The 24,303-nt window shown below is 54.3% G+C and overlaps 1 protein-coding gene across 10 annotated transcripts in view; it reads right to left on the bottom strand.

Moving 5' to 3' along the window:
• Nucleotides 1–270: 270 nt before the first annotated feature.
• The window catches only part of LOC122378707 (phosphoacetylglucosamine mutase-like), a 54,740-nt gene continuing 30,707 nt past the window's right edge, over nt 271–24,303 (bottom strand). For all 10 annotated transcript variants that reach the window (XM_043360141.1, XM_043360144.1, XM_043360138.1 and 7 more), the window contains exons 9-13: nt 18,171–18,283; nt 16,286–16,443; nt 14,937–15,129; nt 3,723–3,838; nt 271–1,166 (exon numbers count right to left, since the gene is read on the bottom strand). In XM_043360141.1, coding sequence (XP_043216076.1) covers nt 1,025–1,166; nt 3,723–3,838; nt 14,937–15,129; nt 16,286–16,443; nt 18,171–18,283 — 722 coding nt within the window. In that variant the 3' untranslated portion in view covers nt 271–1,024. The remainder of the gene's footprint in view (nt 1,167–3,722; nt 3,839–14,936; nt 15,130–16,285; nt 16,444–18,170; nt 18,284–24,303) is intronic.

Genomic DNA, 24,303 nt, shown 5'->3' with positions numbered 1-24,303 from the left:
GTGTGCATCTTACGGGTGGCGATCGGCTGAGCTGACCCAATTAGGTCCGAACAGCAGTCGCGCAGGACGACAGCGGACACAAGGGGCGCCTGAACTACGGGAGGTACTGCTCCTGATCGCGGCGGGACAGGCATTGACCAGCGACCTACTGATACCTGCTGACGACTGATCTCCATTACAGTATAGAGATCACTGATCACTACCGACCACTTCTCTAGACCTGGAATGCGGCATTCAACAAGGACTAAATATAGTAGTTCACACAAGAAATTAATCGGTGTTGATGTATTGCGAGCATGCCATAGCACATAACATGGAAGAAAGGCGGGCATAAGGCTATTTGATTCGGAATGCAATAAATTTCACCATTTAGTTATAAAGTTTCGCACTTACGAGCAAAGGCACTAATCGACACTTGAAATAACCTGATCAATCTTCAGACGATCCAGGGGCGCGCAGAATGGCATAACAATGCCATCGTTTATCAAAACGTAGCTCAACAAGGAACTCGTTGAGAACAGAGAGCCATCACCGTGCCACCGATCACCTCTGCAGGCACCAGCACCTGCACCTGCACCAACACCAGCACCAACACCACCACACCGGCACCACAGTGGTCCCACAGCGGTCCTACAACGGCGCCATACCGGCCCTGACCCGTCTCCAAGACAGAAACGCACGCAACACTGCGTTCAGTAATACGAATGACAATCGATCAGACGGCGAGACACGGCATTCAGACTACCACAAGGGCTATGAATCAACTTACAGTTCATCCGTAAAATGAACCAGGCCGGCTCATCTGGCAAACATAGGCTATCATTTGACAGAGATAAATCAGTGTGTTTAACAAACGACACTTCTCTGGCCAACGTCAAGATGTAGCATGATCCCGATAAAAATCACAGTTTGTTCGTTAATTATAAAAATATCATCAGGTGTTCTTCATCAGTAAACATGCAGGACAATATCGTTCTGCCGAGTACCATAGGCGCCCTGCTGGGTAACTGAGCGGGGGTCATTCTCACTGGGGCGGCGTCGGCTTCGGTCCGACCCCTCCCGCGTACCGATACAGAACCTCGGCCACCTGATAGGCCAGCTGGTCGGCGGCGGTCCGCGTCTCGGCCTCTGCGTACACCCGCACCACGTCCTCGGTGCCGGACGGCCTGCCGGTCACGGTCAACGCAGGTCAGTGGCGGTCAGTGGGAGTCAAAGGAGGTCAATGAGGGTCACAGTGGGGTCACATGGGGTCAGCGGGGGTCATAGGGGATCAGTGGTGGTTACATGGGGTCACAGGGGTCAGTGGGGGAGGGAGGGGGGGGGGTACTGGGTCATTGGCGGACATCACAGGGTCAGAAAGGGGTCACAGGACAATCTGAGAGGTCACAGGGGGTCAGTGGCGGTCACAGGAGGGCCAGGCCTGGTCTTATTGCAGCATCCACTTTATTCCAGCTCGCCGGCAGTAAATCGCATGGCTATGACGCGAAATGTGGACATCCACGCTGTGATTCCATTAGCCGAACGGCAGAGGGAAAATGTCACCCTACAAAGTCGGCCGTCACATGAAACTGTCACCGCTGAGCATCGGAGATCCATCGATCCGCAGTTAATCGGGGCAAGTGCTCGGCTCGGCTCTATGGCCCGCTGTAAGAACGCTACTCTCCGTAAGAGGCCGGCCGGTCGGCCGCGGCGGGAGGGCGGGCCGAGCGGCCCCGCTCGCCGTACCGCCGCAGGCGCCCGGCCGAGGTCCGGAGGTGGCCCGTCGGGAGCCTGATGGCGTCGACCGGTCACCGACCGCTGTCCCCTGCTCCCCGGCCGGCGCCGGCCGCATACGGAGCGGCCCACACGGCGCGCCGTAACGGCACTGGACGCCCACACGGCGCCGTAACGACACTGGACAGCGTACAACTGTGCCCCCGGGGCGGACTAGCGACTGTGCCCCCGGGGCAAGCTAGCCACTCTGTCCCTCCGTCCCTCTGCTACATGAGCACCACGCTGGACGGAGGGTAGAGGACATAAGAGACTAGCCGCCAGGACAAAGCGGAGCCTCCTGTCGCCCACTGACGACTGAACCACCGTCGAAAAGGGTCGCTGATGTTTCTTGCTCTGGAGGCGAAGGTGTGACTTGAAACGCCAGACGCGCGCGGCGATTTCCCCTCCTCTTACATCACTGGCCTTTGGGTGGTAGCACGGACGAATTAGCGGACAAGTCCGGTCACCCCCTGGTGGCTCAGACTGCACTTAGCTCAATGTGCTGCAGCGCGTTCTGCTGATTGATACATTACCGTCAGGAGCAGTGGGAGGGGCGTATAATGAACGCGAGAAAAAATGACAGAACGGGAAGAAAAAAACAAACAAATGTCACAAGGTCAGGAAAAGAGACAGACGGGGCTTGCCGAGAAGTGCCTAACGCCGATGTATGTACTCGTACAATTTTCTTTCTTTTCACCCTCTCCAGATTAGCAGTATCGCAGCGCACTCTTTGGAGCCGTGTTCGATTCGATACACTCTGGAAGCGGCCGTAAAAGCTGGCCGGTGGCACAATCGCTGTGTGGCGCGGCTCGTCCGAACGCTGTCCGGCCATCAACCAGACAATGGCGGCCTCCTGGGGAAAAACACGGCGCGCTCCGCCGCTTATTTATAGGCGCCCAGCACTATACGACCGGCCACTTTCTCTCAGCAGCAAAGTAAAAGGTTAGTCAGCCCCGGTTACGGCCGAAATGAGAGCGAAAACGGGGCGAAGTATAGAGATATGCAGGCAGGCTCAAAGGTATGGGAATATGGAAGAGATTGAGAGCAAGGAGAATAGAGGGGAGGGAAGAAAGGAAGGAGAAGAGGAGGTAGAGTTGAGGAGAGGAAAAGAAAATGAATGAAGGAAGACAGAGCTTATTGATATTAAGACAAAAACCTGGTAGGTAACGCGCCAGCTTCTCCGAACTTAACGCCGCCAGAAGTCGAGCGCTGTTCAGACAAAAATAAAATATAACTGATGGCGGCGGCACACCAAAGAGCACCAATAGCCATCAGAGTGCGATCATCATCACGCCATCTGTCCTCAGATCACACAGACACCAGCGTGACCTCCGTCCTCTCGGCGAGACATCGGTTTGGGAGTGCGGTCCGACCCAGGGCACTGAAACCATCTAACCAGACCGAAATATCCGGGACCTGCGCGCATCTGACGTCATACGGCAACGTCGCTCGGCTTTAATCGCCGCGACATGCCGCCCACATCTGGCAGTGACACGCCGACAAACAAACCTTAAAGGCAAACGCCTAACAAGCTGCCAACTCGGTGGCAGCCAAAACAAGCCGGCTACCTCATCAAGGGCGAGCACGAGCCACGGGGACCGCTGCGCACGGCTGGCGGGCGCGGCGGGCCGGTGGGTAGGTACTGCACTGCCGAGAACCAGATATTATCTTACACATTAACTGGAGGGGTCAGTCACTACGTTTCCATAACGTCTAAATCGATTTAGCGAAATTTCACGAGCGTTTTTCTCGGATACTATTTAATATTTATCTTATGCAAAAAAATGAGCGTAGGTATATATGGCTTTTAGCTAGCACCTAATCCTATCTTTACATTTTTAAATGACGCTAAATGCTATGATGGAGCAAATCTATTTTGCAAAATCGGCTTAACTTGTGCCAACTGCCATGGAAACGTAGCCAATTTGGCAGCAGTTGTCAGGGGCGGTTGAGAGGACGGTCGTACTCACCGAACGAAAGCTCTTCCCTGCGGCTGTTTGCTGACCAGCGTGTCAATTTCGGCCTGCAGTCCATCAGGCGTCACGCAGCGGCGCTCAGCGTCCGTAGTAGTCACTACCGTACGGTCCTGTAGAACACACACACAGGTCACCACCGTACGGTCCTGTAGAACATACACACAGGTTACCACCGTACGGTCCTGTAGAACACACACACAGGTTACCACCGTACGGTCCTGTAGAACACACACACAGGTTACCACCGTACGGTCCTGTAGAACAATACACACAGGTCACCACCGTACGGTCCTGTAGGACATACACACAGGTCACCACCGTACGGTCCTGTAGGACATACACACAGGTCACCACCGTACGGTCCTGTAGGACATACACACAGGTCACCACCGTACGGTCCTGTAAAACATACACACAGGTCACCACCGTACGGTCCTGTAAAACATACACACAGGTCACCACCGTACGGTCCTGTAGAACATACACACAGGTCACCACCGTACGGTCCTGTAGAACATACACACAGCCCACAGGTCACCACCGTACGGTCCTGCAGAACATACACACAGGTCACCACCGTACGGTCCTGTAGAACATACACACAGGTCACCACCGTACGGTCCTGTAGAACATACACACAGCCCACAGGTCACCACCGTACGGTCCTGCAGAACATACACACAGGTCACCACCGTACGGTCCTGTAGAACATACACACAGGTCACCACCGTACGGCCCTGTAGAACATACACACAGCCCACAGGTCACCACCGTACGGTCCTGTAGAACATACACACAGGTCACCACCGTACGGTCCTGTAGAACATACACACAGCCCACAGGTCACCACCGTACCGTCCTGCAGAACATACACACAGGTCACCACCGTACGGTCCTGTAGAACATACACATTACACACAGGTCACCACCGTACGGTCCTGTAGAACATACACACAGGTCACCACCGTACGGTCCTGTAGGACATACACACAGGTCACCACCGTACGGTCCTGTAGAACACACACACAGGTTACCACCGTACGGTCCTGTAGAACAATACACACAGGTCACCACCGTACGGTCCTGTAGGACATACACACAGGTCACCACCGTACGGTCCTGTAAAACATACACACAGGTCACCACCGTACGGTCCTGTAAAACATACACACAGGTCACCACCGTACGGTCCTGTAGAACATACACACAGGTCACCACCGTACGGTCCTGTAGAACATACACACAGCCCACAGGTCACCACCGTACGGTCCTGCAGAACATACACACAGGTCACCACCGTACGGTCCTGTAGAACATACACACAGGTCACCACCGTACGGTCCTGTAAAACATACACACAGCCCACAGGTCACCACCGTACCGTCCTGCAGAACATACACACAGGTCACCACCGTACGGTCCTGTAGAACATACACACAGGTCAACACCGTACGATCTTGTAGAACATACACACAGGTCACCACCGTACGGTCCTGTACGACATACACACAGGTCACCACCGTACGGTCCTGTAAAACATACACACAGGTCACCACCGTACGGTCCTGTAGAACATACACACAGGTCACCACCGTACGGTCCTGTAGAACATACACACAGGTCACCACCGTACGGTCCTGTAAAACATACACACAGCCCACAGGTCACCACCGTACGGTCCTGCAGAACATACACACAGGTCACCACCGTACGGTCCTGTAGAACATACACACAGGTCACCACCGTACGGTCCTGTAAAACATACACACAGCCCACAGGTCACCACCGTACCGTCCTGCAGAACATACACACAGGTCACCACCGTACGGTCCTGTAGAACATACACATTACACACAGGTCACCACCGTACGGTCCTGTAAAACATACACACAGGTCACCACCGTACGGTCTTGTAGGACATACACACAGGTCACCACCGTACGGTCCTGTAGAACATACACATTACACAAGTCATATATAGTCCTGCGAAACACACCCACAAGTCACACACTTCCTACTCATTACACAGTCACCACCGTACAGACTTCTGAAACATACACACACGTTACATAGACGGTCACTCCCCCATGGTTCTGTAGAACGCACACTCTCACTCCTTTCCAATGCTATGGCACACCGACAAAACACACAGCCACCAACGCGTTGGTGACGGACGTTGCAACGTTCGCCACCAACGCGTTGGTGACGGACATTGCAACGTTCGTCATTGGGGCACTGAGACAGTCAATGTCCTGTCAAGGCTCTCCTGTCACCATTTGGGGCACTGAGGCAGTCAGTCATCCATCACCAGATAACATCGTGTGATCATCACCGCCATCACGATCGGTGACAGGTCAATGACAGGTCAGTGACGGCTGGTGACGGTTCTGTCCCAGTGCATGCAGGGCGACATCCGTCAACTCCGGCTTGCCACTGCGCCCGTCTGAGGCTAGCAGAAACCGGCAACGACTACGGTGCCACCCTGGGACCCCCACGGCCAATTTCAGGACAGAACAGCCGCAATTAGAGGACGGCGGGCAAAATTGGCCAACTTGGGCCGTGCAGTCGATCACCGGTGCCGTTTCCGACTCGGTAAAACGCTATCTTTTAAGTTGACTTGAAACTATCGCCATGGGTGATCTATTACCAAAGTTATTCAATAGCGGCAGTCATATTTTGAGCAAAGTTGCAATCAGGCTCGAGCGCTGATAGCAGAATACCACTGATATGTCTTATACTATCTGTGAAGAATGTGAATCGTGTAATCCGGCGAATCCCATCCGTACGACATCTAGTTTTAATGAAACATTATTTCTGTAAAACAGCAGGCAAACGGTGGTTTGTTTCTCCCTTGAAAAGCAGCAGGTTTAAAGGTAGACTGCCACCTTTTTTCCACAAAACGGTTTTCACTAGAGCTGAGCCACCTATGTTCCAGACTGAAGTCGGTTTTCCGAAATTCGAACCCGTTTGCGAGAAATCGGAGACCAAAGTTCAGTTTGATGCCATTTTTTTAGTCCAAGAAAACCGACATCTCTACTGTTTATCGATAACTTTGAAACATGAATTTTCTTATCTTTTGGTAAATATATGTCAAAACTTTGATTGTTTTGAGATCAGAGAAGAATTTTGGAGTGTCAAAATAAAAGTTAAACCTATATATTCAGTAGTTCATTTTTTCCAAAAAAGTGTGGGAAATGGGGTTTAACATGGGCCAGACCCAAAATTCCAAATGAGCCATGATTTTTAAATGTTTTACGAACTTAAATGCAAAATAAATTAAACATGGCCAATTTCTTATGAAATCATATATTAGTAAATCATAAAATACCTTACGTTTTCAAATAAAATGTAATAATCTTATGACCTTGAAGTCTAGTGATGTGTAAACATTGTCGCTAGACATTAACCGATTGATAATTGTATGATAATCGACAATTTTTTTTCGCGATTCACGTGATGATACTTTGTCAGGTGAATTATAAAATTTTGTTTTGTCCAGGGAATAAATCATAGGCCGATCTGAGAAAACTTTTTGAAGGTGGCAGTCTTCCTTTAACTGCAGTGAAAATCATTGCAGCATCCCCCTGATTGGAGAAGATCAAAGGCCGACGGCTCTCGACCGCTGCGCAAACAGCCCTGTCGAGTGGCGGTCGCTGGCCGCGGGCGGCCGCTGCTCCGATTGGAACCGGACCTCGGGGAGGCGTCCATTGTCGCCACAGGTCAGCGCCGTCACCGGCGGCCGTACCAGTGGGCCCGGGCGACAGGGCGGCCCGACCGCGAGTTTCCCAAGTATAGAACTACCCAGCGCCGTCACCGGCGGCCGCTCCAGTGGGCCCGGCGACAGGGCGGCCCAACCGCGAGTTCCCCAAGTATAGAACTACCCAGCGCCGTCACCGGCGGCCGCTCCAGTGGGCCCGGCGACAGGGCGGCCCGGCCCACCCTCCCCGACCCGGCGGACAGGGGCCGAGTCAGCTCCTTCCTGGTCAGTGGCAGACTCCCGGACCAAGCTATTGTGGTACTCGGACGCGAGTGAGAAAATAAGCTGAGAGAAAAACATGCTGATGCTTTTCCGAATCAGTATGGAAATAGCTGTAGTGGAAAAAGGACCTGGCGGCTCAGCTGTCCATGATGCTGCAAAACGATCGCCAGCTGTTGTTTTCATAAATATGTTACTGATTGCACTCTGTACAATGTACATTGCTAGCATCTTTTAAGATTTCAGGGCTCCCTTCGTATTTTAAATGCCCATCTAGGAATTTCTTTTATCGCCAAATATGTATTCCCCACCATTGCACACCTAACTATTCCTCAGATAAGTGCAGGAGCGACGAACGCCGAACAATACAATCGGACGGCTATTAGCCAGTCAACCATTACTGGTCATGCACAAGTCCGTGTCTAACAGCACTGCACCTTACTGCACACCACCAGTGCCAACATCAATCACCCATGACCACACATCACCTTACTAACACTACTGGCCACCACCGTCCCACCACCACTCTCTGATCTCTTCCCAGTCTCCCTGCACCCTCTACCGCGGCCATCAGCGGCCACGCGACAGTGCATGTCCCGTGACATCAGCGGAGCCGCCGCGTGTGCCCTCTCACACCCTCCGCGGTGCTCGGGTGGTCGGATCACCCGCCTCTGACGCGTCTCTCGCGCGCGGCGCGGCGTTTTCGGTCGTCTGGCGGTGGCGGGCGGGCGCCGTCGGCCCGAGGCCGACTCTCTATCGATTAGCCGCACACCACTAAGCACCTGGTGTACGCCGCCTCCGCCGCGAGCTGGTACAGACCCATCTGGGGCCGACAAGACGGATACGGAACGCGCAAGGTCATCCAAGGTCGAGGTCAACGCCCACAGGGCTGTCATTTGTCACTAGGATCTGCAGTATGTAGCAGTCAACCCAAAGGATGACACGTTGGTCGTCAACAAAATCAATGTTAACTTTTCCACATGGGCCTGCAGTGGGCGGTTCAGAAACATCATTTTCAAGCTGTGTAAATATGCTGCAAAGCCATCAACGAGCCACATTTTTCGCAAATTCTGTTCGCTTGTTTCCGGTAATTGTGACCGACTGTTGCCCTAGTTAGCAAGTCTGACAAGAGACAGATATACAGGACTCAATGACATGTTGTTGGCTGACCTGCTTTATGCCAGCCATTCAATGCTATTAAGTCAGTCCACCAAAGAGCACCTCGCCATGAAACTGACCTCTGATGGAGGTCACTTTGTCCTCGCGGTCATCGAAAACAGAGGCATCATGCTCAAATGGGTTCCCATATTACCCAGACATTTAAATTCATGCAGTCAAATAGCGCTGGCTATAGGTATTCTGAAGGGGATCGGTCGGTGACCGCCGTTTCTGATGGTTGTGTTCACTGAACACTGTTCAGCAGTCTCTGCGAGTGGACCGGTCCCCAGAAGTGCCGGCCGACCGGTTCCACCCCACACAGCGCTGCGGCGCCGCGACGGCCGACGCCGGCAGCCGACTATGTATGCCGCGGCCCGCGACCGTACCCAGAAACCAGACCAATCCGTAGTCAGAAAATATTATTCATCGAATCAATCAAACAGAGCTTGTGAGCTCCTATTGAAATGAAAACGATAATAATTACGATCGCGGAACTTCAAAGCAAGTGTTGGTGGAGATAAGTCATATTTCTGGATTTATATCGGGCTAATGAATCAAATGTGTGGCCAGAAGAATGTAATTCCCACATACACCTTAGCAACAACTATAATCAAATAATGAAACTAACAAACAAGGACCTCTAATAACCACCAAAATCAGTCCCAACACAAACTTTTAGCGGCGCCCTAGTGCTTGCTCGTAGCCTTTCCCAGCACAGGAGAAGCACCGCCTTTGCAAAAATGTGATTTCATTCACAGGCATAGCGGAAACTGCAGGCAGCATCGTTTCGACAGCAGAGTGGATGCAAGAAACTGAGTGTCAAGTTTACCAATTGATATACTTTCTGACACCATTATTTCATGCTTAACATTGGAAAGAAATATACTATTGCCTCATAATCTACGTGGACATGAACGTCGAACGAGTCCCTTAGCACCACTCTCACAAACGACGCGTGACATGCGGTCATATAATGTGTCGGCTATCAGCCGCCGCCGCTGTATGATTACACATTGGTCTGCCCACACCCGCCCGCCTATGACGCCGCGGCTGGCGGCCGTGCCACGCTCCATTACACATAAGCCGTCTCGGGGGGGGGGGGGGGGGGGGGGCGTCTGGTCGCTAATGCCGGCCGTCAGCAGAGCCCGCACAGGAGCTCCGTCCGGGTAGGGGAGGTGAGGGGGCAGCCGCTCGACCTCCCAGATTAGGCGCTGTTCTGTCAAATCAGCCCGCTCTGGCAGATCGCGCCGCCCGACTCTGTCGACACAGAGTGAGGAAGCTGCCGCTCGGGTCGCAGCAGCCTTATCACCCCTGGCACAGACGGGTCGGCTCACAGGAACCGAAAGGCACGAAAGCCGAGCAGTCCCCGCTCCGGAGCACAGTACTTCCGGGCAATCAACGAAACTCTGTCAGCCACTTATAGAGGCATACTAAACCTATCAGAGTTAGAATTACGGCAAGATAAGTTTAGATCGAAGAAAGTGGTGGCTCCTTTTGAGTATAATTTCTAAGCTGCATCTGAAGGCCACCATAGCATTTTACCTATGGCTGAGGCAGACCATGGGTCACCAAGATGTGACTTATAAACAGCACATCAGCTGGCATATCAGTGCATCAATTCGCGCATGATCGTGACATCAGTCATCTACTGCCACACATCAGCCGTCAGATCGGACACATCAGCCGTCAGATCGGACACATGGGCCGTCTAATCGGACACATCGCGCATTGGGAGCGGTAATTGGCCGCTGTCCCGTCGGCCCGGGGCTGACACAGTGACATGACCAGGGGTTGACACAGTGACACGACCCGCCGCCTAGGTCGCCCCCGCCCGTAACTATCACCGACGCTTGGCGAGAGCTGAGAATGTGATGGCTAATGGCTACGGGGAATGTTCAGATGACCTGAAGTGGTAGTTTGATAATGGAGCTGCGGATTCGTAGCACGCAGCGGTGATGAAGGAACGAGATGACATTGGCCATAGCCGACATTGGCCATAGCCGTGAGACCCAAGAGGCCGGCGTCAAACTGCGGCCCACCGACCCTCCACGTCAGGTCATGAAGATCGAGCTGGCGCACCTGTCCGGGCCCGCCGCTCCTCGGCAAGGTCACACTGTAATATCCTGACAAGCGACCCACACACCAGGAAGGCGAGCGGCTGGTCAGCGCGGTCGCTGTCATAAATAGGTGCCAGGCTGACACGTGCGTGTCTCGTTGATTGGGCGGGTTGATAATATCGAAGGATCACACCAGGAGCATCAACAGCACGCGAAAAGGCACGTCATTACTGGCTGTCAATCGGAAGTTGGTCAGCTCGTAGCCAATGCGGATTAGCAGAAGCTTGCAGCTCCTCGCGTTCTTCGCCAGATGGCCAGCGAGCGCCAAGCGCGATTCACTGAACTGGTAGACTGTACCGCACTACCCAGCGGTAAGGCGGGTCTGCCTACGCAGCCAGGGCTTCCAGCGGCCGGCGCTCGGAAACCGCCATATATGACGGCTGATGAACTTCGTTATCTGTAATTAATCTGCTTTCTTCAATTACGCAATACGGCACCGTAAGGAAGTCAGGTTTTAATAGGTTAATAAATTGACCTCGACCTCACCATTAATCTAAGTAGCGATAACAATACGTATCACCTAAAATTAGGCAGAATTTGGATTCGGTAGGCATCGCGGAAACTGCGACCTCAAAAGCCAATAGCGGACCACCGGCCAGCAGACTTTTTTGGGACTGCATTTAGACTGCGCGATCGCGCACCTTCATCCAGAAAGCGTGCGTTGTTGTTCATTACGTTCGTGCTATCTCGTTATCCCGCCACGAGAGTCATTAGTGGCAATCAGGAGCGGTCGATAAGCAATTTGAGGACAAAAGGTGGGACACGCCGCGTGGAGCGTACAAATAACAGGATAAATGACGTGAGAGAACAGCTTTTTATTTCTTTGATAAAAGTGGACTTCTACCGTCCTTCTGTCGATGAGTGAAAGTCAAAATATGTGTTTAATCGTTACGCATAATGTAAAATTTCCGGGCTGATGCACGGCTTTCATCTCCCGCATGGCGCATGCACAGAGGATAGCTGTCTTAGCACATCTTCAAATGCATAACAATTACTAAATAATACAGACTTATCGATTGTCAACACTCCAAAGTTTGAAGTAAGGAGAAACTAAGAGGTTTGTTCTTTCATTCATCGTTTCATAATACCAAACACAACGATCCACAGTAAAAACACTCCCCTGCGTCGCTGCTGACGGCTGACGCTGACGTCTCGGCTGACAGCCGGCTGACAGCCCCGCTGTCCCGCTGTCAGGGTCTCTCAGTGGCGCCCGGGTCTGACAGTGGCCGGCCGGGCGCCGCCAGTTCATCGTTCTCAGCCCTCCAGCAACGGCAGCCATCGCAATCTCACTCCAGGACCCGGCGAACTTCCCACACGGCCGCCAGAAAGCGCTAACCCATCGTTCCAGCGTAATTTACACCGGCGCCGCCTCTGTTTTAGTGTAACGCCCGTGTTTCGGAGGCACTTGTGTCTGCGAACTGAAAACTTTGTCGCACTCTCGTCGCAGTGAGACACTCCATTTAATCACTGCGACTGAACATACAATCTGCACTGTCCACTGAACAGAGAAAACTGCGCGCAATAACTCACTGGAGACAGCGGCGGCGCTGAGCACACCTGCAACCTTCACAAATCGAAACGGCGTCTCTCGGCGACAAAAACTCCAATAAAGGAGACGAGCCGGCAATAAGACGAGCTATCGGCGCCGGTCGGCCGGCCGCACCATCTGGTGTGTGGTCGGCCACAATAGACGACCACGGTACGGCTAATAAACGCCCTCCCTCAGGTCCGTCGGCTGAGCGATCACCGCTGCTCGGGCGGCCAACACCAGCAGGGCACAGAAAAAGGGAACGGGAAAAGGAGGCATCACTCGGCTCATGATAGGAGACACACCCCGAAACTATGATGGTCCATGGTCGGCTATGATATTATGATAGTCCATGGGAGACAGGCGTTAGAGACACAGCTGGGCTTATGATAGGAGACGGGTGTCAGATATGTGTAACACAATTGCTACACCACTCCGCGCTGGGAGGCAGGCGTTGGAGAGGCCCGGCTCATTGTAGGAGACAGACGTCGTTGCGCCGACGCCGGGTGGGACACTGGGACAGAGTGAGCCGGAACAGACGTTACGTGGTGCCCGCGGGACGGGGTAGCGTGCGCGACGGGCCAGTCGCCGTGACAGCAGCAGCGGCGGCGGGCGACAATAGGTGACGGCAGCGACCGCCGCGCCGGCGACAGGCGCCGCCATTCACTGTCCGCCTGCGTCACCGTCTCGCCGCCGGTATGCACTAACGGCGCCACCCAGACACTGATTGTTCGGGGCGGCGCCACAGACCGGCGGGCGGGGTCGACAGACAGGCTACTGACGTCAGACGGGCCATCGCCACCTACCCGTCACCAGGAGTTTCAGGTGGCAGCTCAACGCAAAGTATGTAGACCATTAGGGGAGCATCCAACATTGAACAAACTCTCCAGTGAGGCGAAGCACCCTTTGGATGAGATTCAGCCGGGTGATTAATGCAGAGGCGCGTGCCACCGTCCGGAGTGGGAGCCGGTCGGTGTGAGCGGCGCGGGCCGGCTGCTCTGAGCGCGCCGGCCGCTCCGTCACCATCCATCAGTGGCGGCCGGCCGGCCGATCGGTCAGCAGCCGTCTCCGGCCGGACACCGTCCGAATACAGCTCACTCGCCGGGCGCGGCTTCATAATTACCGGCTCACGGCCGGGCCGCCGCGCCGCCAAGTCGAGACGCCAGTGCCGAGAGCGGCCTAGCAGAGATCGATGGCACCCGGCCGGCTCGAGCGCCGACAAACGGAAATACCGCCGGCGCGGCGCGGCGACGGAGAGCCAGCGTGTCGGTACGACGCCGCCAGACGGGACCCCATCGGCCGAAAGGCGCCGGTTCCGCCGGGACCGCACCCCGGGGCGCCGCTGATGGTCCGCTCCCGAACTCTGCCGTACTCCGGCACTCTGTTCCAACCCGCGGCAGAGACTGAGCTCCCGTTCTGTGCATAGTATTTGCTATTGTGTAAAAAGACGGGATCTCCGAGACCTGAAATACCGATTTTGTGCCAATAGCAACTGTTGCATATTACATTACTTTTAACAACACTCCAGCTTGCTAAAAAGCTTCATAAATTGTTGAGCCTCATGCACAGAATGACCGAGAATATTCGGTACAGCAAATTCCGGGTTGATAGGTAGGGACGACTTTCATTACTTCATTTCCAAATGGATTCCGAAGAACATTCCAGATTTAATATTTCACGACATTCAATGTTGTGCCGGTTTCCCAAGAAATCACGGTTCGCCGCCGCGGGCATGGCTTTGAGTGTGGAACTGGGTTTCGCCGACAGTCTCTGCTCAGACTGCGCACCGCTCTGATCAGTCGTCGGCCACAATGCGGTCGAGATTGTCCTGTGAGTCGATCTGGGTCTGCTTCCCCGAGGCAGCGGTCGACACCCACACAGCCAGCGCGTCAAACGTCGTTTTTTTACCCGGCTGTTTGTGAAGAAGAGCCCGCCCGGATGAACTCTTTATTGCCACAGCTAACTTAGGTTCCGAAACTGTTTTTTTTTATATAAGATGAGATGGGAGTTAGCTGAGTTTTGGAGGGATGGGGCGGTATAAAGCTAAGGATGTGCTGCGCGTCCCACCTACCTCACAGGCCCGTTGACAGTCATGGCGGCTCGGGCGTGGAACTAGGCTCCGTGAGCCGCCGACCCCCAGGGACAGTTCCATAACACGGGCGCAACAGGCGACCATTTCCACGTCGACAGGGGCGAATGATTAACGACCGAGCATTGGGAATAGCCCGACGATGTGGTGCTAACTGCACGGGGAGCAATAGGCGCCGGCGAAGCGGGGCGGGATGCCGCGTCCTGCAGCACCATAGCAGCGCACGTCGCTCAGGAAACTCGGCGAGGATCATACTTATCTCCTGTGCCTCTCATCTGTCTCTCATTCTGTCATCCTGACGAGGGGAGAGGCCGGGGTGGGGCGTCGGACGGCGACCCACCTTGACGCTGACTTTGAGCTGCCGGTTGGGCAGGTCACTGTAGGCGGCACTCCAGTCGGCGATGCTCCAGCCGCGAGCGTGCAGCACTGTCTCGACCAGCAGCATATCCGAGATGGCGTCTCCCACCGTCTGGTTGATGACGTCCATGACATCGCGCAGCCGGCCGGCCGCCGCCCGCTGGCTCTCACTCAGACTGACGGAACACAGGGACAGGTGTCAGCCCACGGATATAAGGGCAGCTGTTCCATAAAGGTTACCGAAACATGGATACCTATATGAGATGAAAGTAGAAGGAAATTGACGCAATAAAACTAAAATCACGCAATTGAATTATTTGAACTCACAAATCACATTGAGCATTCTTGGAGCACGTGTAGTCAGGACGACAGCTGATATCTCAAATGGAATCCAGAGTGCCATTCAGACTCAGTTTCTCGTCACTACCTAGTGTTATTCGGAGCACAAACAGAAGTCATGAGGTTCCAGCACACATTTCGCTCTCATAATCCAGCAGTCACGCTGTATCATAAACCAGCCCGGCCGAGTCAGCCACGACACCTCCCAACTGCACCCGGATCCGCTCCCCACGCCGCGCCGACCGGGAAGGGAGCGAGCCGCGCCGTGTTCGCTTCTGAGCACCGCTACCGCACCGTGATCGTCTCCGAGCGCCGATACCGCGCCGTCCATCGAAAATCACGTCCCCGTGTCCGGCCATAACCGCAGTCCGTGCCGCGGTCGGACCCCGGACTGCGGCTGAACCCGGGCCGCTCCGAGGCAGCAGCGGCCCGCGTGAGCCACCGCAGCCGGCTCCGTTGCCATGGCTGAAGCGGCGATTATCCGCTGCGGCGCGCTGGGCACCATCGATTGCCGCCGGTGCGTCGGATCGGCCGCGGCCCAGAGGCTCGTCCCACGTCCCGGCTCACCCAGTCATCCCCCTTCCTCTCTCATCCCTCCCTTCCTCTGTCCAGAGGTGTGAGCTGAGCGGCCGAGTGGGCGGATACCTCGTCAGCACGCCTGAGCCCCGCCGCGGCCAATGCAGAGTGCGTGGGTGGACTATATTCCAATAATCCAAAACACCGCTGAGTATGATGAGGTCGGAATTTCCAACTACGCATGTAACACATGCACGCTCGCATAGTGGGATAAACGACTCCCCTGCACGCACATATGCACACATTCACGTGCATACGTCAGCGATATGAGTTCCAGTCCCCATCATCTCCATCCCTCGCTATCCCCGGTCTGTGCCACGCTCTGCCGTGTCAGCAGCCGGCTCTTTCCACTCTTCCCTGCGTGTGAGGAGACGTTAGAAAAATGCCGAGTGTCACGGAACCGCACCAGAGACTGACCTGGGATCGGCGCCGGCCTCGGCGATCTTCCGCTGCGCCGCCGAACTGAACACCACCGTGCCGTGACCGTTGGCCTCGAAGTACACGCCGATGTCGAAGTCGACGGCGCGGTGATGCAGGTGTTTGACGCCGGTCGGGGTGCAGGCTACGGGCACATGCTGGAGGGGGATACAGAGTGAGTGGTAGCGTCATCACACGGGGATTACCATACAACAAGCTAGTAGCACATCAGAGACACGGCTATCTATCTGTGCAACAGCTAGTGGGCCCATTAGCATAGACAGAGTGTTATGCCAGCGCCGCCCTCCGCTGTTCCCCTCGGTCATGTGATGTTTCTCCCGCCGCTCCCGCCCCGCCCAGTCCCCTCGCGGCCTGCTCTTCCGGCGGATATCACAGATAGTGGCGCCGGCAGGCCGGCCGCGACTGCCAGCGCGGGGACGGCGGCCCGGCCCGCCGGATACCCCCCTGTCCGCGCTAAGTGGCCACAATCGACGACAAAGCGCGCGCGGATGGCCGCTTCCTGGCGCTGCAGCCGCCTGTCAGTCCGTCTGTCCGCCGTTCGGTTAGCCCGTCCCTCAGAGCGGCCGTACGAAATCAATGGAATACGCTGGAATTGGGAATTTTGGTACGAGTAACTTGAAAATTGCTGGATTGTGCCTGTTGTTTATCCAGTGTAAGGCTTCGGCTTGTCTGGTATAGAATTATTTCGGATCCAATACCAATACAGTCTAGATCTGGTGTAATTGGGCCTGGTATGGTCTCCAATAACGAACAAATATTCCTACCGCCGCCCCGGATACCGCTATCCCAAATGTCAGACTGCCCATCCACTGTGTAACAATCCCTATCCGTGCGTACTTATCGGCGCACGGGCCGGCGCCAGTGGCCGGTCAGCCCCCACTGATACAATTAGGCCCCGAGTCCACTGACCGTCGGCTAGGGTGGAGGGAAAGGAAACGAAATTAGCGCGGCCAGCCGACGGAAAAAGCAATTGCCGAGAGAAAGAAGACGGGAGGAGGGCGCACAGTCGAGAACGAACGGAGGAAATTGAAAATCGGAGACAATGGAACAACGAAGTCGCGGGTGGGCGGGTGAGTGAGTGAGTGAGTGAGTGAGTGAGTGAGGGAGTGAGTCAGTGAGTGAAGCGAAATGTCCGAAAATAAGAAAAAGAAAAATAGTGAGTAGAGTTAGACGGGAAGAGTCGTGCACAGAATATGACCGGAAAAGAGAATGAGCGATACTTAGAGTGGGGGAGAGAGAGAGAGAGAGAGAGAGAGAGAGAGAGAGAGAGAGAGAGAGAGAGAGAGAGAGAGAGAGAGAGAGAGAGAGAGAGAGAGAGAGAGAGAGAGAGAGAGAGATATGTGGTCAGTCAGAGAGCGCGTGCGAGAGAGACCGGTGCGTAGAAGGAATCGGTCTGGTGTCCAGTCCGGTATGGGGCCATGAGGTCAGCTCGTAGGCAAATGCTATTTTGTTATGGATGTTTATATTATGTTGGCTAGTTTGGTGCGGAGTGAGCGGAAGACAGGGGCCAGGAGCTTTTTGAGGGCGCTGAAACGTCGTGCGTTTGTGACATGAGATCATGTAAAATGTGGTTTGTCGTAATAAATGATGATGTATGGAAAAAAGAGAGAGAGAGAGAGAGAGAGAGAGAGAGAGAGAGAGAGAGAGAGAGAGAGAGAGAGAGAGAGAGAGAGAGAGAGAGAGAGAGAGAGAGAGAGAGAGAGAGAGAGAGAGAGAGAGAGAGAGAGAGAGAGAGAGAGACCATGAACTGCAAAGGCCAGCTGTTCAGTACGGCATGCCGCCGATGACTGCCCCGCCCGGCCCTGTCGGTCCCACTAGAGGCCGGCGGCGCGGCGGCCGACGGTCCGTGGGGAGCCGTCCTTACCAGCTGCTCAGTGATGTATTTGGTCGAGCTGCCGTTGGCGTAGGCCGTCTGTACCAGGCCCAGGTCCAGCTGCAGCCCGCTGGCCTCCAGAAGCTCGCGCAGGTAACCGGCCACTGTCGGAGACAAGGGGAGGAGGACTTGCAGTTAACTGTTCCGGGACACCGGAGAAGGGTATAGATCATTGTCGTATAGAAGGACGGTGAAGTGTGCAGGGTGTCCCGAAATTGATGCGCGGTTGTTCTATCCTCAATAACTTATAAAGTGCTCGAATTTATTTCACGGCTTATATGTTATCATAGTCCCCATTCAGTTGCACACACGGCCTATTGCACTCTAGCGTGTCACGTTTCAGGTTGTCAAGAGTCTCTCCTTTGAAACAACGCCATGCCGTTTATATCTTCTGAAACAGCCTCTTCTCTGAGCTAGCCCGTGGAAGCTTGCTGAGCTCTTTTCTGACGATCGTCCAGATAATTTGGATCGGGGACAGGTCCAGACTGTTGCCAGACCATGTCACCTTCTCCCAGAGGCCTGGGAGCCTCGCTCGGCACCAGTCCTGGGTCTTCCTGGCGTGATAAGCTGGAGCCCTTTCTTGCTGGAAAATGGCCCTGGACATGTTCGACAAAAGTTTGAGTCTGGTTTTTGAACCATTTACCTTTTCCCTCAGCATCTTTGTGGCATCAGTCTTCTTCAGCACCTCGTTGACATAGTAATAAGCAGTCACGGTCTGTCCCCGAGGCACCTCGTGAAGTTCAGAGCGCCTCTGTAGCTCATCATGCTCCAAATGAGATTCTTCAGCAGACGTTTCACCGTCTCGACAGAGGACTCCTCAGAGCTGCCGTTGGCCCACATTTCGATCCTTCTGGCAGTTAGGGGCTTAGAGACCACAAAGGGCACCTTGTCACTGAAAAGGACGCATCTCCAGTCCTGAATGGTCCAGTTTTTGTGGGTCTTGGCGAAATCCAGCTGCCTGCACTTCTGGACCACGGTAGGCCAAGTCTGCATCCTGAAGCTGAGCAGCTTCAGCTTCAAGATAGTCTTCAAATACTGGTGGAGGGTCGATTTGGATGCTGGGACATGCATCTCATTCAGTTTTCTTGTCAGCGATGTTGAATGGTGCTTTTTAAAGGTCGACTTTGCAATCACGATTTTCGCCACTCGGCTCAAGGCAGTCTTCCGCCCTCGAACTGTGCTGTTCTTGAGTGTCTCTCCTGATCGTTTGCAGTCCATCCAAAGTTTAATTGTCGCAGAGTTGACGCCCAATTCTCTGGCATCCGGAACCTGGGTCACACCGTCCTTGATCATCCCCACCGCGCGGTAGCGGATCGGTAGTTTGTGCCTTTTCACTTTTGGTGATATGCGGTTTCTCCACGTTGCCTGTCTGGACAAGAGTGGCCTCCCGCGCCCACCGCGCCCACTACCGGCCGCGGTCGGGTTAGCCGCTTGGTTCACGTGATCGTGTGACCAGCCCGTGGTGCCAGAGCCGGTAAAATTGCAGTTGTTCAGCACTCGGGAGGGACAACATAACATGCGGCACCAACCGCGCATCAATTTCGGGACACCCTGTACTGTCATAGAAAGGGGAAGTACAATCTACCGTCACAGACACGGGGGGGGGGGGGGGCTACAGGCTACAGGGGAACGGGTGACTATAGTAGGTACACTGCAGTTTATCATAAGAAACTGAAATTCTTCCCAGCTCCCCGCCAATCCGCACTCTCTCCCTTTCGACCCATGGCCAGTCCAGAAAACGAGTACCAATACCTAACGCCGTCCTTCTGTCGTGGAGTGTGGGCCGGGGGCGGCGGCACCTGGCGTTCACATGGTAACCATCACCCCCACCTCCCCCCCCCGAACCGACGGGGCGGGGGTAACATCAACGTCATCATCGGCCGTAACACGTCCCCTGACACACCTGGCCCCGACCCACCTGAGCGGCCGAGGTCCAGTGCATGTCACACGGCTGAAAGAGTTCTACAGCCATATTACGGACGAGGACCGCAATAAAACGCACAAAGTACCCACGTTAGTGTGGGCTTTACGTCAGTTTGGTGTTGGATTAACGGCTGGAGGCGCGATGTAGCGCATAACGGAATGGTTCAAAGTATGGCGCGGGGACCAGAATAGACATGTCTGGCTAAGAGATCACCTCGACGTAGACCAGCAACGTATGTTGTGACGTCACTGCACTGAGATTCATTGCATAGCTTCCATCAGTCATCTATGCATAAGTCGAGGACACAGCCAAAGGGTGAGAGCGGGAGAATCCAAGTGTGCCGTTTCCTTGCATATTTTCGACTCATTTCGGCCCTTCTTATCTCATGGCATTTATTCCCGTCACAGCCAGTTCAATGCTCCATATCCCGTTCAATGGCAATGTCAATCCCGCCCAATCCTATCTTATCCATGCAATCCAGCACCTTCCCCCTGGTGGCCCCCACCTCTGAAACCAGCCAGATTCGGCTGCACTCCCGTCGTCTATTCAAAGCCCCCGGGCGCGTGGCGTAGGGTTCGGAGAGCCATCGGAGAGCCCGGCCCACAGCCTGCAGAGCTCACAGCAGCGTCATATTCCAGCAGGCGCAGTTCACAGCGTGTAGAGTTCACAACCTGTAGAGCTCACAGCCCACAGCGCTCATACCCGTGTCACAGCCCATTCGGCGCAGCCCAAAGCCTGCAGCGCCAACAGCTCACAGCCCACTGGGCACTGGGCTCACAGAGCGGCCGGCGCAGTCCACAGCTGTCAGGCTGTAGCGCTCCCAGCTCACAGCCTGTTCAGCTCGGTGCCGCCCGCTGTGATCCCAGATCTGCCTGTACAGCTCGCCTCCCGCAGCACTCCTCTGCAGGCGCGCCGGCCGGGCCGCACTAAAGCTGTGCCTCCGTCGCGGCACACTCGTAAAGCGCGCCATTCGGCCGCACCGGGAACGACGCCCGCTCGGCGGCACGCAGGAGCTCTGGGCCGGCGTACGTACCGCCGCAGCTCGACAAGGAGGCCGTTTGGAGGCCGGCACCCCGCCGCCCGCCGCCGACACTGATGGAGAAATATGGACACCGGAGAGCGTCCGGACTGCTCACCGGGACGGGAGTGATTACCGAATAAACCACGAGCTGCGCTTCGTAGACAATTAGTCGGATCGTGTGCCGGGCTGGTGGGGGTGTTTACCGCTGTGTGCGGTCTCCATTAGCGGAGCTCCAGCCTCTCTGACGGCTTTACGGCCACAAGGCGGCTGTAGGGAGAGCAGGCAACATTGAATCACGTGTAAGCGAGGTGCTAATGGTGTCTTAAATGTGTGCCTGTGATGGTTCTTTCAGTAAAGGGCTCACTGGAGGACGATTAGAGGTTCTCACAAGACGAAATGTCCACACCAGGGTAAGTTTTGCCGTATAAGAAACGCAAGTGAAACTGCATGAAATAAACAACTTGTTTAGCAAATCACACACAAAATTACAAAGAGAACATTTAAATAACAACGCCCTGATCTCCTGAATCTGCATCCTTTCCTGATGCGGATGCACCCCTGCATGCACACATTGATGGCATTAAAGAAGTTTTGTATCTGGCTCGATCCAAGCAGCTTCAGCGCCGCCACAGCATAGTATTCGTACCGTGTAGGTACTGTGTGTTGCCTGATCATATCGTAAAGCTAAAATGACGCTGGCTACACCACATGGATGATCTTCCCCGTTAGAACACATCTTATACACTCGGACACTAAGCACACTAATACATGAACTACAGTGGAATTTTGACCGTAAGCTCGATATGCACACATGGACACCAAGCACACTTATATATGAACTACAGCGGAATTGGAGCGGTATGCTCGATATGCACAAATGGTGTGAGGGCTGGACTAGAGCGGCGGTTCACATGGTGCCGTTCCGATCGGCCCGCAGCCAATATCCACCGGCGGCTGCACCGGCGGCGGCGCGCCGAGTGCCGTCTGGCCGCGCTATAAAAGTCCTAAATGCCCGCCGGGCGGAGCTTTATCATGCGGCGCCTGTCGTTGGTAAAATATGGCCGGCTGCTACCGTTCGCCCGGCGGACACTATCGAGCAGTCAATAGCGCTTGTCGAGCCCGCCCCTCGCGGCGGCGGCAGACGCCGGACTACCCAAACTCCATCGGCATAAAGCCGGCGGGCGAATCGGCAGATAGTTGGCCCAGTTCGGCGTGCAGCTCGCTCTGTCGCGAGGAGCTCCGGCTATAACTGACACCACTCTGGATAAGGTCGTGACGCAATGTTTGGACAGACGCTGGCTGGATGCTGAGAACAGCCAGGGAGGCAGTCGGTGACTGGGGCTGACCATTGATCGGCTCTGTCCGGGGTCCGAATTAATCGCCAGATTTCCAACAAACCTTAACTACCTCTAAGTAAGCAAGCATGTTACTTAGTCATTGGATTGAAATTATGAAGTCAAATCCAAGTAATTAGAAACCAATTTAAGTTCGTCCGGTTTACCGACCGCGGTGCATCATAAGTAGACACCGGTGTTCAACTTAAAGCCAACTGTCCGAGACAGTGTTGGAGCCATGTGCGGTAAGACGGGAGGCACGGGGACTTCCCAACGGGATGTGGTAATTACGGGCGGCCGCGGGTAATGCACTGATGCAGTCAAACAGCAGCTACGAGCGATCAGGTCGATTGAGCCTGTAACGGCAACACGGTAGTCAGTAACGCAGCCTGAGCCGGTAGCGCACTGCAGCATGGCAGTGAAGTGGCATGACACATGTGAAGTACGACAGGGCTCGCTCGGTTCGCGACACCAGTGCACTAAGCAGCACCACTCTCTGGCACCAGATAAGTGTGGCTATAACTACACCAGACACCACTGGCGGTGTCACCAGTCACATTGGCTGTGGCTGTCCCCCCTCCCTGCCCCCACATCCGGCTAACTAGCTACAGCTCCCTCTCAGCGCCGGCAGTACTATCGTTATCGAGTTGGCGCTCCAATCAGCGCGTGTCCCCGCCAGCAGGACGGCCCGGGCGGTATCCCAGTCCCACGCACCATCTGGCACCGACAGAGTCGTAAATCCACACCGCCCACACACAGCCAGATACCCGAGGACGGCACTGCATCTTACCACGGCACATAAACCGGCTAATTAACATCAGTGGAGCAATATCCCCAAACTCAGACGTCGTACAACAGTTGATGACACTGAATATCGCCAATACCAGGAAACTGGGACGGCTGAAGCCATCTCCAGCGTCTCGCTAAGATTTCGCCGCCTCGCATTGCAAAGTCTGAGCACGCCGTAAATCGGCAATGCTCGCGAGTCGAGAGTCATTCTTCAAGTAAACGAGCCGCAGCCTCTCCATTTCCCGCATTCAGCGCGGTGCCATCCACTGTCAATCTCGGCAGTCTCTGCTGACCCCGGAGTAGGGGAGAGTGGGGTAATTTGGCCGGTGGTGTAAATTGGCCGCCCCCACCTGTACGAAAGCTGATAAAAGTGAATGAAATAACTTAAGTCTCTATTCATTTGTCATCGGCAGAACTAACTCGAGAACAAATGTCAAAACCTTCCCCCTCTTAGTTTTATTCAAAATTAATAAGAGGTGAATTTCGTTAGAAAATGGTAACTTTTACTTCCGTTTAAAAATTTGTATAACATGTAGTATTTGGGCTGTAAACGAATTCCAACATTATAGCGCCATTTTTGAGGGTGTTCAGCGGTTCCAAGAGCAATATCATCTAGTTCTGTACAGCCATGACGACGTTATAGACAAAAATTTTCAGAATGGCAATGTGGGGTTATTTGACCGGTACTAGCGGGGCAACTTGGCCGGTGCGCTCAGAGTCACTATGCTGGGACGGCTGAGTTGTCATGGTCAATTATACCATAAAGGACATAATTCATAACCAACTTTGACTACCTTGATGCCATATTTCCTATTGGACAGCTGTAAGGGCATGTGACGTCATCAAAGGTTACCTAACGCTTTTTTTGCTAATAAATACTTACAGAAAAAAGATACAGCCGCGCAAATGGCCTCATTGTGTTCAGCTCGTCAAGGCGCATCGAATGATGTACATCATGACCTTGAACTCACACGTAACCTTGAGGTCAGGCGACCTGAGGTAACGTGACCTGAAACCAACCTTTGACCTTGACCTCTCGAGGTCAACACATACATG

This window comes from Amphibalanus amphitrite, unplaced genomic scaffold, assembly GCF_019059575.1.
Source record: "Amphibalanus amphitrite isolate SeventyFive unplaced genomic scaffold, NRLGWU_Aamphi_draft 000063F_arrow, whole genome shotgun sequence".
NCBI classification, from domain to species: Eukaryota; Metazoa; Arthropoda; class Thecostraca; order Balanomorpha; family Balanidae; genus Amphibalanus; species Amphibalanus amphitrite.
The sequence above is the reverse complement of the archived record's forward strand: the minus strand, read 5'-3'. Positions and strand labels throughout refer to the sequence as shown.